General features: G+C 37.9%; 1 protein-coding gene across 3 annotated transcripts in view; it reads right to left on the bottom strand.

The window, feature by feature from the left end:
• The window catches only part of NME7 (NME/NM23 family member 7), a 233,283-nt gene that overhangs the window by 298 nt on the left and 217,203 nt on the right, over positions 1–15,782 (bottom strand). Inside the window, exon 10 of one of the 3 annotated variants that reach the window (XM_063711062.1) lies at positions 4–2,346. The exons of 1 other annotated variant lie outside the window; for it this stretch is intronic. In XM_063711062.1, the coding sequence (XP_063567132.1) occupies positions 2,161–2,346 (186 nt within the window). In that variant the 3' untranslated portion in view covers positions 4–2,160. Of the gene's footprint in view, positions 1–3; positions 2,347–15,782 lie in introns of those variants that run through there. One more of the 3 variants, XM_063711061.1, reaches the window with a different exon arrangement.

Genomic DNA, 15,782 nt, shown 5'->3' with positions numbered 1-15,782 from the left:
AAACACATAATTTCTTAGTTCAGACAAATTTTGGTCTTTTCCACTTAACAGAGTCCAAGAGGTTGGTCAGAACTTCAGACACTGGCATACCCCTTCCCAAAGACACTAAAAGTTAATCAGAGGCAGAGAATCGATGAAGCTCCAGTTTGAAGTTCCATTTAAAAAATATCTTGCAGTGCTACTGCTACTTCACTCAGTTTAGAAAACATGAAGTGTTGGTTCCTGCTATTGCTTCACTAGACATATGTGTTAAAAAAAAAAAAAAAGTTGTTAGCACTTCAGTTTTTAAAAAATGAGGTTAGGTTTGTGGTTCAGTAAATTAAGGTTCATGCCTTGCTTTTTGGTTCAGGGATTGGCCTAAGTAAGTCCTTATTTAGCTGTATTTAAAAATTAGCCTTAGTGTGAAAGAAGATAAAAATCAGATTTCCAAAAAACATTTTCCAGCTATAATTATTAATTAAAGATTTAGTATCACTTAACTAACATGGGAAATGCCCACACTAAAATCAGGGCATTGTATTTCTGAAACGGAAACCTTTCACAAAGCCTGTGCAGGCAGAGGAGCTCACACACATCCTTGAAGTGGCACTGTTGTCTTCAGGGGTGCTGCCCTCTTACAGAGAGACAGACCTGGAGGCCATGGCCGTTTTGGTGAGAAATGCCAGAAACAGCTTCAGTTCCTACCTACTGCTTCATATTTATAATCACACTAATCTATTTCTCGTTTTGCTATTTCTAGAGCAACAAATTGTGTGATGCGAAATTAGTACAAGAGGAACAATGACTCCACTTAACAAAAAAATAGCAAGGGAACTATGAAAAATGGCACAACTGCTTAACTTTAATAGTTGAAGTCTTTAGGAGACTTCAGTAGTTGAAATGACACAGAAAAATCCTCAAACTAACATACCTACATGAAACTGAGTTTCTCAAAGTAACCCACATTTATGGAAACAGAAGTTTGTCTTGCAGAAACGTCAGCTCATTTTGTAAGGTGTATGTGATATTTAAATTTGTGATGCTTGTGAATAAGGGAATGGGGCTTTAGGTCTGAGGAAAGGGGAGCATTCATTCAAACTGGAGGGTATTTTGCATTTTTAAGGCTGCTATGAGGTCACGACCTTGGTGAGACTTAACCTGTTTTCGTATGTATTGTGTACTTTCTGTTCTAAGCCATTGTGTGTGTCTGTAACTTTCTCCAAGATTCTCTCCAAATCTTGCTTCTCTTAATTTCTCCAGATTGTGCCAACCTATTTCCCACTCCTGATCTTTAGTGTTATATCATCACTAGGAGACTGGGGAATGTGGTTTGTGTTCTTAGACTCAACAGATACCTACCATATGCCAAGCATTCTTCTAACAGCTAGTGAGAGATCTATCAGTGAACAAAACAGACAGAACTCCATCTTTTTTCCTCTGCTGCTCATATTCTAGTGTTAACCATTTGCATATTTCTCAGACTCTTCAATACATTTATTACTTCTTTTTAATCAGTTTATTCTGACCCTCAGTAGATGACATATTTCATGGGTGTAGGGACAGTGCCATCTATCTCCCTTGGGGTGTTCTTACATTCAAGAAATGGGTTTTCACACAAGTCCTGTCAAATACTTAATTCCTTACACAATATAAAGGGATTGAGTTTTTCAAAGACAGGCTGACTACTTGGAATGAAAAGCATTTAAATACTGAAGAGAGAAAAAGGATTCTCTTTTCAACCCTTCATATTCTCGGAAGGAAAACTGAAATACCGAGTTAGTATGTCCTCAACCCTGGTTAATTTCCCTTGCAAATAAAGAGGGACAGGCCTTGGTGTCAGAAGCTTTGCCATAAGATGTTACCTAGCTAGGATTTTTAAACTGGTTTTCATTGTATTTTATTACCTTCAATTAAGAATAGTTTAAAACAAGTAGTTTTCCATTTATAGCAGTAAAATAAATTTGTTCAAGTATAGCACTGAATGGATTTAAAGAAAAATAGTAAAATTTCAGGTGGTAAATATGATAAAAAGCATGGAAGTGATAAATGGTTGGCTAAAATTTAGGACTCTGCTTGACAGTATAGCATTTTAGGCCAGGCACAGTGGCTCATGCCTGTAATCCTAACACTTTAAGAGTCTGAGGTTGGAGGATCACTTGAGCCCAGGAGTTCAAGATCAGCCTAGACAACATAAGGAGACCCCCCCCCCGTCTCTACAAAAAAAAAAAAAAAAAAAAATAGCCAAGCATGGTGGTACACGCCTGTGATCTCAGCTACTTGGACGTCTGAGGTGGTAGGACAGCTTGAGTCCAGGAGGTTCAAGGCTTCAAGGCTTCGGTAAGCCTGGGCAACAGAGTGAGACCCTGTCTTGAAAAACAAAAACAAAAAAAACAACCAAAAACGGCATTACCCAGAACCTATCTACTTTAGAACAATAGCATGCCCTGTCTGCTCCAGCTGCACCTAATACCAGAGGGAACTGCTCCAACTCCAAATTAAAAACATTATCAGTGATCAGAAACAAAAGTTCCGTTATGAGAACCTTTCAAAGCTCAGTAATAGCTTAAACTCCTGGCTTCTTAAAGGATTAGTAACACTTTAATATCTGTGTATATTTGGCTCACAGAGGAGAACCAAATAACATTACCTTGAAAATCTAGGACTAAGGGACCTTATGAATACAGAGGGAAACTATCCAAGGAACAGACAATAGCAGTTTTAATTGAGTGAATAAAGTGATCTTGGTTTCAAATTCAACTGAGAAAACATGACTTTCTCCTTTTTTCTTTAAGAGGGGGCTACTGTTAACCAGACATGTTATCTGTAGTCCCCTGGGCTCTACACTGAGAAAGATGATCAAGAAATAGATAAGCCTGTTATTCTTCCAACCGATGGTTCCAATGAGCACCCATATCCTAGTCATGTGAAACAAAGGGGTGAAACAAGGCGGGTATCTTGGTTCATGCTTTAATTCTCTATTTTTCTCTGAGGGACTTTCAGCATCAGTCGTTTCTGAGGGATTAAGTATCTTACTAAGGTGTTGACTCTTATTGAATTCAGCTCTTTCATTTAGTCACAAAGGCATCCTAGACCCTAAGAGAATGCCCATATTGTAATAAAGCATACTATCTGTAGCTAGCTTTATCACAAAGCCTTTAAAAAAACTTGGATTTCATAAAATCATAGGCGGCCTCTAGGGCTATCTTTTCCAAGGAGACACATATATTCCCCCTTAGTGTTGACCCTATACAGACCAGGCAGGAGGTGACACGGGTTAATTTAAAACAGCCAGCCACAGTGCCTGATATAGTCATTACTTGGTCTGTCTTTTGGAGTGCTTCAAGGAGTATGGAACAGTCCTGCAGGAATAGGACATAGGATCCTTTCCTTTTGATAAGGGGCAGGGGTTCTGAAATAACCAGCAGGTAAAGATTAGGCCTTGGGGAGGTTCTGATGAGTCTGCTTTGGAGCCTCTAGACAGCAAGAGAATAGTATAATAGTATAATACAACTCAGGTTACACTGCAGAAAATGAAACATAATAGATGGAGAAGTCCATGCCTACCATAAACCTTTGAAACCTTTGCCTAGAGCAGGCCTTTCTTTTCTCATTTGCAAATTTCTCCTGAGCCACCTACTATGTACCCAGCACTGACAATGAAATGTTGGGGTGGGGTAGAGGTAGGGGGTCACAGGGGAGTGTCCAAACACACTAGGTCCTCATGAAATTTTTACTTTTGTACTTCTAAACGTCTTACATGGTCTAAACTATTCTCATCGATACCACTTCCTTCCCCTCCTTCTGCCATTCATTTAACATATTCAACATATCCAACGGATAATGATACTTGACTACCTATAAGATTAAGTTGAAGGCTCGTTCTGTCTTTATCACCATTAAATTTAAATAAGAACAATAGCTTACATTTATTTACTACTTTATAGTGCATAGTCTAATTTCACATATAAATCTCATTTCCTTCCCAATAGCTTTGTGAAGCTTGTTATTCTTTCATTAGTGTATCAGACACTTTAGAGATGGAATGCAGGCATCTATTTTCCAACGGTTTTTAATGTTGATTGAGTATCAGAAACGCCTATGGAGTTACATTTTCTTTTAAATAAGAGTACAGATGTGCTTGAACACTTAGAGAATCTATCGCACAGTTGTGGAATTCCAGCACCAAATTAAAATATGTGTGCCTGTGTCACTACACTAGATTTTTGGATAAAATCTAGTCAGTTTGATTGAAGTGCAATTTTGTTAGTGTTCCAATAATATGATACTGAGTTTTAAATGTATCAGTGTATTTAGTAGATGACCAACTTTCAACTCACTTGCGCCCCTTACAGCCAAGGCTGGCTGCATGGGCCTGCAGTCTGTGCACGGGGCCACATGCCTAGAAGAGCCTTGTGTTTGGTTTAATGCTCTGCTGCTGCTGTCTTGAAATTCTTAATGAATTTTGAAAAAAAGGCCTGACATTTTTATTCTGCACCAGTTCTGCTTAAAGCCAAGGGCGTCTACTGTAGGGTTGCTTTAGCATGGTTGTCCTAATGACTGAATGAAAAATGTGGTTGAAAAGGCTGCTTTTAAAATAAGCAATGAACAGATCGATGGTTGAGAGTTGGGCGGGTTGGGGAAGGTGCAGGGTGAGGCAGATTATGGAAGGTGTGAGCTGGCAGACTCAGCGGGCATGGAACAGAGGCCCTGGGATGGCGCTCTGCAGCCTTGGGCAGGGGTGAGGAGGGGAGGGCTTATGCTGTGGGGATGGCAAGAGGCAGCTACCAGTAGGGGATGCACATGTGAGCCTTGAATGAACCTTTGCTGGGCTCCCTTTCCCTTTTTGTCTTCCCTCTCCAAGGCACTACTTACTTTTCAGCTCCCAAAATATGGGGCTCAGAAGTGGACAACAGTGAGGAAAGGAGTGGTAACTGAAAGAAGTCTAGGGTTCTCTGGGTGGAAAGACTCAGAGGAAACATTCAAACCTTGATAGAAAGGAGATGAAAAATCCATCCTTGCCTATTGTTGTAGCTACAGAGCCCCAAAAGCCCTTGGGCTGCAGATGTACCCCCACAAATCTATTTATGGTCTAATTAAAAAATTAAGTTGAACTTAGTCATAACAGTATCTTCTTCAGATATGCTTATCTTCTCTGTAGGTTTAGTTGACATATTTGAAATGTTTTAAGACTAAATGAGCCGGGTGCAGTGGCTCATGCCTGTAATCCCAGCACTTTGGGAGGCCTAGGCGGGTGGATCACCTGAGGTCAGGAGTTTGAGACCAGCCTGGCCAACATGGTGAAACCTCGTTTCTACTAAAAATACAAAAATTAGCTGGGCATGGTACTGCATGCTTGTAATCCCAGCTACTAGGGAGGCTGAGGCAGGAGAATTGCTTGAACCCTGGGGGTGGAGGTTGCAGTGAGCTGAGATTGTGCCACTGCACTCCAGCCTGGGTGACAGAGCGAGACTCCTTCTCAAAAAAATAAATAAATAAAAATAAAAAAAAAGACTAAATGAAAATGTCACATTAAAATGACTATACATTTTTCTAATTCCGGAAACCCAATGTCTTCAAAGTTCTCTTTTAAAAACCCCAAGGCCAGGTGCAGTGGCTCACACCTGTAATCCCAGCATTTTGGGAGGCCAAGGCAGGAGGATCACTTGAGCCCAGGAGTTCGAAACTAGCCTGGGCAACATAGAAAGACTCTGTCTCTACAAAAAAATTAACAACAAAAAAAATTAGCTGGGTATGGTGGTGCACACCTGTAGTCCCAGCTGCTTGGGAGGCTGAGGTGAGGGGATCACTTGAGCCTGGGAAGTCGAGGATGTAGTGAGCTAAGATCATGCCAGTGCACTCCAGCCTGGGTGACAGAGCAAGACCCAGTCTCTAAAATATATATAGATATGTATATATGAAATTAAAAACTCAAAAGATAAAAACCTCTTGATTCCTCTGACTGCCACCCAATAAGGAGAAAATTCCCTTTTAAAAGCTGGAAGGTAATTATATCTCAGCCCAGAGCAGAGTGGTGCTGATTTTTCTCTTTATGGAAAATATTTACCTTCTTTGCTAATATAACTAAAGGCTACAACTTTCCATAAATTCATCGTAAAATTGTGTTTCATGACTCATCATTATCTAGCCCCTTTTGCCTCGAAGATGGTTTTGGTTGTAACTGGTATCTCCCCAGTCTCTCAAAATATGAACAGATGTTTGTTGCTTCTGTTCCCTTCTCCTCCCTACCTGTAATGATTAAAAAGGTATTCTCTGAGAGTTTTCTCATCTCAGTGTGAACTTAGTCATAACAGTAACTTCTTAGTCATAACAGTATCTTCTTAGTCATAACAGTATCTTCTTCAGATATGCTTATCGGTCAATTTTTCCATATTTATATTTTAAATTTTACTCTTAAAAAATGAAGTTCTTGCTACATACCAAATGCTTTAACAGATTATTGTGTGTAATCCTTACAACCACCTTTATGACGTTGGTATTATTAGTCCCATTTTCAGTTCATGAGACTCAAGTTTTTTGAGCTAATAATTTGCCTAAAGACATATCACTCTGTTAAATGTCTCTGGTTCAGCCTGTGCTGGTTCAGAGCTCACACTAGGGATGTAGCCTGGCTGTTGGAATTTGACTCCTAGCCCTGCCATCTCCTGGCCAGGTAACCTTGAGCAAGTTACTTAACTTCTTTGTTCCTCAGATTCCACATCTATAATGTAACAATACCTACTATGTAGGTTTGTTGTGAAGTTTAAATGAGGAATTATATGGAAGACCTTTAAAATAGTGTCCAGCATAAATATTGCATAATAAATATCACTATTGTTGGTTTCCAAATATTCTCCTAATGTTATGGCCCATCCTGCTGGATGTCACTGAACCCAAGTATCTCTGAATAACTCCATCAAGTGCTGACAGCCAGAACTGTCAATTCCAGCTTATCAGATGATAGCATACATAATTATTCAAGTCATGAACAGCAGAGGCAGACTAAGAAAACTTTGAAAACTAAGATAGTAAACAGACGTGAGAACCAAATGCAATATGTGATCCCTGATTGGATCCTGAACCAGAAACTATTTTTTTTCTTTTGCCACAGAAGTCATTTGTGGGTAAAAAATGAAGGTCTGTACCTTGATAATAGTATTGTATTAATGTTAACTTCTTGATTCGCAATCACTTTCTGTGGTGACTGCAGATAATATCAGTGTTTTTAGGAAATATACACTGAAGTATTGAGAGATAAAGGGGAATTATATCTATAATATACTGTTAAATATTACAAATAATTAAATTCATATGTACAGAAAGACAGAAGAAAGGATGATTAACATGGTAAAATATTAACATTTGGCAAATATAGGTAAAGGGCTTGTGGAAAGTATTTTTTAAAACTTTTCTATAAATCTGAAATTATTTCAAAATGGAATGATAAAAATATTAATCAGTAGAAAGAACAGAAAGAGTACTAGATTTGGAGTTGGAAGAATTGAGTTTTATTCTAGCCACTATTTCCTAGTGCTCTTAGGCAAATCATTTAGACTCTCTGAGCCTGTCTCCTAATCTAAAAATTGAAGATAATAAAACCTACCTCATTGGATTTAGTGGGCATGTAAGTTTCTGGGTGGATTTATAAAGTTGTAGCACATTATACAAATAATACTTTTTAAAAAAGGACATATGGCCCCATGTTCCCACTCTGAAACTAGTAGCCCAGGATGGGCTCTGCTACAAATCAGCTACAGTAAAGCTTCAGGGATGGGTTTTCTCAGTTATGAATGCCAAGCAAGCAGAGGAGAAAAACTCAGGTGACCTTGACACTTCCTCTTAGAAATTCATTTTGTGGCTCCCAGAGAAGAAAAGATTTTGACAGGGAACAGTCTATCCTTAAAAAAAAAAAAAAAAAAAAAAAGATTTCAAATAAAAGAAATTGTAGATATAATGACCAGTTCTCAAGATTGGTGATTTTCAACTTGGTTGTACATCACAATCACCCTATGGATCTTCAAAGAACCAAAAAGTAGATGCTTACACCCCCACCCTGGAGAGTCTGATTCATTAGGTCTTGGGTAGGTCCTAGACGTCCACATTTTCAAAGAGCTTCACAGACACTTCTGATGTCCACTGGGGTTGAAAGCCACTGCCCTAGTATTGTTTATAAGGACTAAATAAGATCCTTTATGCATAGTGCTCAATAAACATTAACCCTAATCTCATCTTTTCCTTTCTCTGTGCCTCAGAGGAACGACAAACTGAAATTAGAAATGCAGATCTGGTTGACAAATGATTTACAATAAAGTTTCTGGATGAAGAAAAAAAAAAGAAAACTACTGTCCTAGATAGTTAGTCAAAGTAGGTGCCTCAGAAATCAGAGCCCAAATCAAGCCCATCTGATATCATTATATGTGATCTGGGGAAAGAATAAAACCCCTCACTTAATTTGGCATTTACCAGTGTCCACAGTACCTTGGAGGCACTTAACATGGATAATGTGCCAAGGAGACAGGTAGGCCTCAAAAGATGAAGTGGGGAATATGGGCAGAAAAGCAGAGTAAACTTCAACAGGATTACCTTGGGTATTGATAAGGAAATAAAGCAGGCTTACAAGATGAGTTTTATAAACAATAAACAGTGATTCGGGAAAGGGATCTTGGAGTATGTCCTCGTCATTCCCTGAATACTTGGGCCAAGACTGCTGTCTAGGAGGCCATCAATGCTGAGATGCTGAGTGTCCTCATAAAGGATGTTGTCAATTAAACCCAAGGAATTACAGTACTCTTTACAAGAAAAACAAACCACAGAATATTTTATTTCTTGGGAAGTTCCTATTGCTATACTTCATACACATTTCAGTTAGAAAAGCTCCAAGACAAAAATAATAGAGTTAGAAAATAGAAATAAAATTTTTTTAGAAGATGGAATGCCTTTTTTTTAATAAGGACAGATGAGAAAAGTAAAAAAGCTCTTAGATTGGATAAAAGCTGAGAGAATACATAATCAGAATTCATGAGATAATGAAGTGAATAGCTGGGATGGACTTTGTCACTTAAAATTGGAAAGAAATTGTGAAAGCATATGCTGAGGTAATTTAAGATTTAAGAGAAAATTACTTCATATATTGCTTCATTTAATTTTTACTGTGAAATGTCATTATTTCTACTCTTCAAGTAGATAAAATGAGTCTGAGAAAGGTAATTTTTCCTAAGTCATGAAGTTGGTAGGAGGAGAAGCTGGGGATTTGAACTCAGACCACCTGACTCCAGAGTCTGTGCCCAGAATCACTATACTCCTGGACCTCCGTTATACTTTAGATTTTCGAGAAGGCTAAGGAAAGCCTATATGGCATAGTAAGATTCAAGTTCAACTTTAAACTTTTGATTTACCTTTGAACTCAAGTTCAAATCAAGTAAAAGTCATTAAGAGCTCAGCTAACTTATCTTTCTATTCATCACTTCTGTATGCTCACAGCCTTTGGACTGATTTTGAAATAGAAATGCTAGTCTTGCAATATTTTCAGCTAAGCCAGAGTAAGATAAGATGTGTTGTTTTCCTAGGAATTAATTTCTCCATTTCTAGTCTTCAAGTTTTAGTAAAACGATGCTTGATGACTTACAGCAATACGTTCTTAACTGGTAATCAAAAAAGAATAAACTGTACTTCTGTTCATAAATAGAGGAAAGAAAAAGAAGCACCTGCAATTTGATAATTATAATAATTCATTATACTGCTTACAAAGGATACAGAGACAGTATGGCAAACTAGAAAAACCCAGGATTACTAGTTAGGAGAGTAATGTTCTATACACTAAGCCATGCAATTTTAGGTGAGCCATTTTCCTTCTTTGGGCAACACTTTCCTCAATGGTAAAACCAAGGTGTCGGATTAGAATCTGATTTCCTCAAAACCTAGAATCATGGAATGTTAGTGCAGGAAAGGGGTTTAGAGGAGGGCCTCTCAATCTTTGTCACCTCATGGTGCATCTAGAAAATGCTCATTCTCGCATCCTGGAGCCGGCACAGGAAGTGGTTAAGGATTGGAGCTGCTGCCTCCAGGTCTCAGAGGATCAATTATTCAGCTCATTTGTGGGGGAGTCCAAGCTTTGAGAATTACAAGTTCAGCCTCATCATTTTCCACATGGAGAAACTAATGCCTAGACACATTTTATGAATTTATCACAACTCATAAATTAAAGTACATGGTATCAATGTATTTTCAGTTGCTACACTATTATTTAACAAATCTATCCCAACCTGACCCCCTTCAGTCCATTTTCCACATGGTAACTGGAGAGACCTCTTAAAAACTATAAACCTGATTATGTCAGTGCCCATTCCCCTCAAGGGTTGCCTCCTGATGTTTTGAGGATAAAGATCCATATTCTTAAAATAGCCCACAAAGCCCTGCATGGCCCAATCTCTATTTCTCCAGTGTCATCTCAGGCTTTTTTTTTTTTTTTTTGCATTTTATATTTCTTCTTTCCTTTTCTAAAACACACCACCAATTCCCCGCATAAGGGCTTTAGCAAGTGCTATTTTCTCGGCCTGGAGTCATCTACCTTCTTCCTCAGCTGACACTCATTTCAGGCCTCAGTTCAAATGCCATTTGCTAAAGAAAACCTTTCTTAATCCCCCATCTACACCAGGTTCCCCGATTACAACTCATCCTGTCTTTTACTACACAGCAATAATCAGAATTTATACTTGTCCATTTCTTTTTGTGATTATCTGATTAATGTCTGCCTTCCTCATTAGACTATGAGCCCTGAATGGAATGTGTGTCTGAATAGGAGCCCTTGTTCATTACTGTCTCCTCAGTGCTTACCAGTTTCTGGTGTATAGGAAAAGTTCAGTGAAATGTTCAATGAATGAATTTATGGTTTAGTTTTGGCTACAGAAGTCTTCCTGGCAACTTCCATTCATTGCACTGACAGCTCTGTACATCACATTTCTTGTAATATGAAACATGGATATAGTTATGCCTTACTTCACTCTAATTAGTGAACAGTATGAGCATTTACTTAAACTTTTCACTGCAAATATTCTCAACAATTTTTTTTTATTGTGGACAACTTTGAGATCTAATAAGCTACGGACCATTTCCCCCCCAGAATGAATACATCCACAACATTTTGCAAACAATTTCAGCCAGTCAGTACATGGACTAACCCTATGAATAAATTTCAAACTCCTAAATTTGGCATAAAATAATTATATGACTTGAGCCTTAGCTACCTTTCCATGCTCATCTGCAATTCTCTAATGTCTTTTTAAACTCTGCTATATCAAATTCCATGTAGTTTCCCTACATGGAATTAGGGATTGCTCCTGTGAGTAGCTACTACACTGTAGCCTGGGCAACATAGTGAGACTCCATCTCGGGAAACAAAGACAAAAACAAAAAACCAAGGTAAAGAGCTAAGAGAATGGATACATAATATCCTTCAAATGAGAAGACAAACTGGAATAGTAGCAAATAAAATTGAATACTTGCAATGTGTAATTATCCACAAAGGCCATTACAAGAGAATATATTATACAACATACACACTATTTCTTCAGCCTGGAATACTATGTTTTGTTTTTCTAACCTATCCTCCAATACTTGGAGCAGATTTCATATCTAACAGGAGGCTCATCTGATTCTTGTGCTGAAACCCAATAAGGATCAACCTCCTAGCATTTACTTCCTGATAGGGTCTTTCATGAAACCCAGGAAGGATCAATCTCCTAGCATTTACTTTCTGATGTCAATTTTGATAACAATTTTTCCTGGAGAATGTTAAATTCTTTGAGAATGAGGAGTGTGTCTTATTTAGCCGCAGTGCCTAGAACAGTGAATGGCACAAACAGGCCTTCAATAAATGTATGTTAACCTGAGAAGGACCAAAATTACCAATGGTAGAAGAAGCCAGGCACTGTGGCGTGCACCTGCCATCCCAATTACTGGAAGCTGAAGCAGGAGGATTGCTTCAGCAATTTGTTTATTATACAACAAAGTTATTTTTACCCCAGTAAAATGACTAAAAATTGCATTAGCCTAAGGTATCAATGTCAGTATCAGTTTCTGTTACAGAAAATCATCATGTAAACACTAGAACAATGAATTCTTTATTAAAACAATCTGAAGGCAATACTCAGAAAATGTACCATTATGATGACTTTATGGAAAGATTCAAAGCTATGCTGTGTGCTACTATTGTATAACGTTTTATAATTCTCTCTGCCTTGTGAATAGTAAGCAGCAGATTTTAGCTCTCAGATGGTGATTGTAGAGTAACCAACAAGTTAATGGGTAATGAGAAAAGTGGAGAACTTTGCACAGAAAGATATGTACACTGATATTCCAAGCAAAGAAATTATTTTTGCTGTTTTAAACTTGCGGTTTTTATTCATTTACTCAACAGATTAAGCTATTTCTAACTCTAAGGTTGGTACCAAAGGGGACCAGTATTTATCATTAGAAGAATTACCATTCATTACACAATGGAATATAAGCATAATGCACAATGGACTTTCACAGTGTGATTGGGTAGAATCCAACGAGACGGCTAATTCACACAATTCTGTTTCACTTACTCTGGTGCTCTTCTCTCTTATGCCAGATTCATTTGTTGTCATAAGGCCAGTTATAGAAGCACAGTGGGAGGCGGGGTGGAGGTGAGGACAGAAGCATTATCAGAAGCTTCCATGGAGGCACAGTTTTTAAAACTACCCACTGAGAATCCATAGGTAGCCTCATTGTAGCCTCATTCCAGCCCCTACTCTTGCTCAGACCATAGTGGTAATGACAGAATGGGAGATATCACTCACTGATAGAGTAGACTATTCTGTAAGATGACAAGGTCAGTAAAAGCAGTAAATAAGGGTGTGCTTACAACAAAGATGGAATTCACAATGTATGTTGACCCGAATTTAAAAACAAGAAATAGAATTATGGAGGAAAATCGAATTGTTATAACCCCTAGAAACAAAAACAGCATCCAGCACAATTGTGAGTGCACAGTGCATACCACAAGAGATGTGAGCTAAATGTGGTATAATATGAGAGTATAGTGGGCCTGAAGAAGAAAGTAAAAAGTGGAGAGATACAGCATTTCATATTATTTTTATTGATTCAGAGGGTACATGTGTAGGTCTGTTACATAGATATATTGTGTGATGGTTAGGTTTGGGCTTCTAGCATACCTGTAACCATAATAGTGAAGATTGTACTCAATAGGCAATTTTTCAATCTTCATCCTCTTCTCACTCTCCCCGCTTTTAGAGTCCCCAGTGTCTATTATTTCCCTATGTATGTCCATGTGTAACCATTGTTTGGCTCCCACTTACAAGTGAGAACACAGCATTTAATATTATCGGAGGGGGAAAAGATCCAATACTACACATTTGTCTCAAATAATAAATACATCTGTGGTTTTTCAAAGAATAAGCCCTAATTTCCAAGGCAGACTTCCTAGTCCATAGCTATACCATGAGATGGAAATTTAAATGCTACAGTGATTTGGGGTGATTCACACAGGCATTCTGTATAAATTAAGCAAAAATGAATGCATTTATCAATAATTACAGATAAACTCACCAAAAGTACAGCCAAAGCCCTTTGGAGTATGACATAATTTTGCAATAAAATCAGGTGGTGTACCTAAGGGACAGACTATAACATACATACTCTTTAAATCCCAGTGACCTCTTCCCAGGGGTTAAATCAGAGGAGTCATATCAAATCCAAGAAATATCATCTTCGAATATACTTCAAAAGCCTCAAATGATTAAACCCAATGACCTTTTAATAAATGTAAAATAAATACACAAGGATATCAGCTCTAGGTCTGCCTTACTCCTTCCCTTCCTTCCACAGCCACTTGTCAATAATCAACTAAGTTACTGATAAACAGAGGCTAGGTTCTCGGGATACAAAGGTAAGACATGGCCCCTGCCCTCAAGGAGTTCACACTAAGGGGTGAACTACACAGAAACAAATAATTATTTAACAATACACCAAGTATGTTAACAGAAGTATGTATAAGGACACTGGGGACAAAGAGGAGAAAGTACTTGTGATTTTGTTCCTCATAAGACACATTATTATTAGAATGGGAGATGAGAATTATGTACTTGGTCATTCAACAAATACTGACTATGCCCCTCTCATGGGTAAGCACAGTGAAATCACAGTGAGATCAGAATAATCCTTTGGAATTCCAGGGGCATGCGACCTTCTCTCATCCCCCTCAAGAACTCAAAGGCCTCTTGCTGCTGACAATACAGCAGCCTGATAGTTAAGAATTTTTTAAGGAATAAATAACTTTATATTTTTAATCTAAAACTGAGTTGGACAAGTTTGTGAATAAAAATATCAGTTAATAAGGGTAAAACATAAGTAAATATCTAATCATTCTAATTACTTTTGAGGGAGGCCAAATATTCTGACTCTATTTCCTATTATATCTTCCCTTATGCTTAGTTTTTCTAGTCTCACTCCCCATCCTATCATGAACTCTAAAGAAATAATACTTGTTACATTTAAGATCACACAGAAAGGCAGTGAGGTTAGAGAGTGTAAATTCTGGACCCAGATTGCCTGGGTTCAAGTCTGTGCTCTGTTATGTTCTAGCTGTGTGGCTCTGGGGAAGTTGCTTAACTCTTCTATGTTTCAGTTACTCATCTGTAAATGAAGTCGTCAATTAATGCATATAAAACACTTAGACCAATGCTTGGCATATGGCCAGGACTCCCTACAAGCTAGTTAATATTCCTACCATATACATAAAAATAAAAAATCAATAAGCAATGATAAGAAAGAGTTAATGCAAATAAATTTAATAGCAGAGCTATCTTTTAAACTTCATCAAGAGCATGACTGTATCAAATTCCTAACTATATCAAGTAAGCATTTGCCCAATATGAGATTTAAAAGTAACGACTATAGTAGTTTGGATTTCATCTATGCTTAAGAAAGTGTGACTTTGCTGTGGATAAGATACTTTCAAGATGTTGTCTTATTGCTATCTTTGTGGCTAAATTAACATTCAGATTAAAGGTGAGAAGGATATAGTGATTGTTATAACTTCTTTCACAATTATCTCACAGAAAATTGCTCATACAATATTATTTCTTAAAAGAAACAATTTCAATTTCTTGAAAGAAAATTTCTTTCAAGTTTCTTTTATTTTATTGTTTTTTTGAGACAGAGTCTCGCTCTGTTGCCCAGGCTGGAGTGCAGTGCTTTGATCTCTGCTCACTGCAACCTCCGCCTCCTGGGTTTAAGCGATTCTCCTACCTCAGCCTCCTGAGTAACTGGGACTACAGGTGCACATTACCACACCTGGCTAATTTTTGTATTTTTTGTAGAGCCAAGATTTTGCCACGTTAGCCAGACTGGTCTCAAACTCCTGACCTCAAGTGATCGACCTGCCTTGGCCTCCCCAAGTGCTAGGATTACAGGTGTGAACCACTGTGCCCGGACTCATTTCTTTAAAAGCTTTCCATAACCTGCAAAACCTTCTCAATACATGTGCTCTTGAAAACATTGAGCCTAATATTTTCCTGTTAGACTAGTCTTCTGTTTCCTCTTAAAACAGGAAAGCCCATAACTGTCTAAAGGACAAAGAACAGTAGTAGGTTTAACAATTTTCACCCTAAAGCCAAAGTGGGAGTAGCTGTAATATTTTATGAATGAAAAACAGGATGAATTCGATTAGGGCGACCATGTTTTAGACTCCTTTCTAAGTCACCTCCTAGAATTTTTAATCAGTCACCTAAGAGTTACTTATTAACTCAAAAACTGCTTAGTCA

This window comes from Gorilla gorilla, chromosome 1, assembly GCF_029281585.2.
Source record: "Gorilla gorilla gorilla isolate KB3781 chromosome 1, NHGRI_mGorGor1-v2.1_pri, whole genome shotgun sequence".
Lineage (NCBI taxonomy): Eukaryota > Metazoa > Chordata > Mammalia > Primates > Hominidae > Gorilla > Gorilla gorilla.
This window is presented reverse-complemented; position numbering and strand designations above follow the sequence as displayed.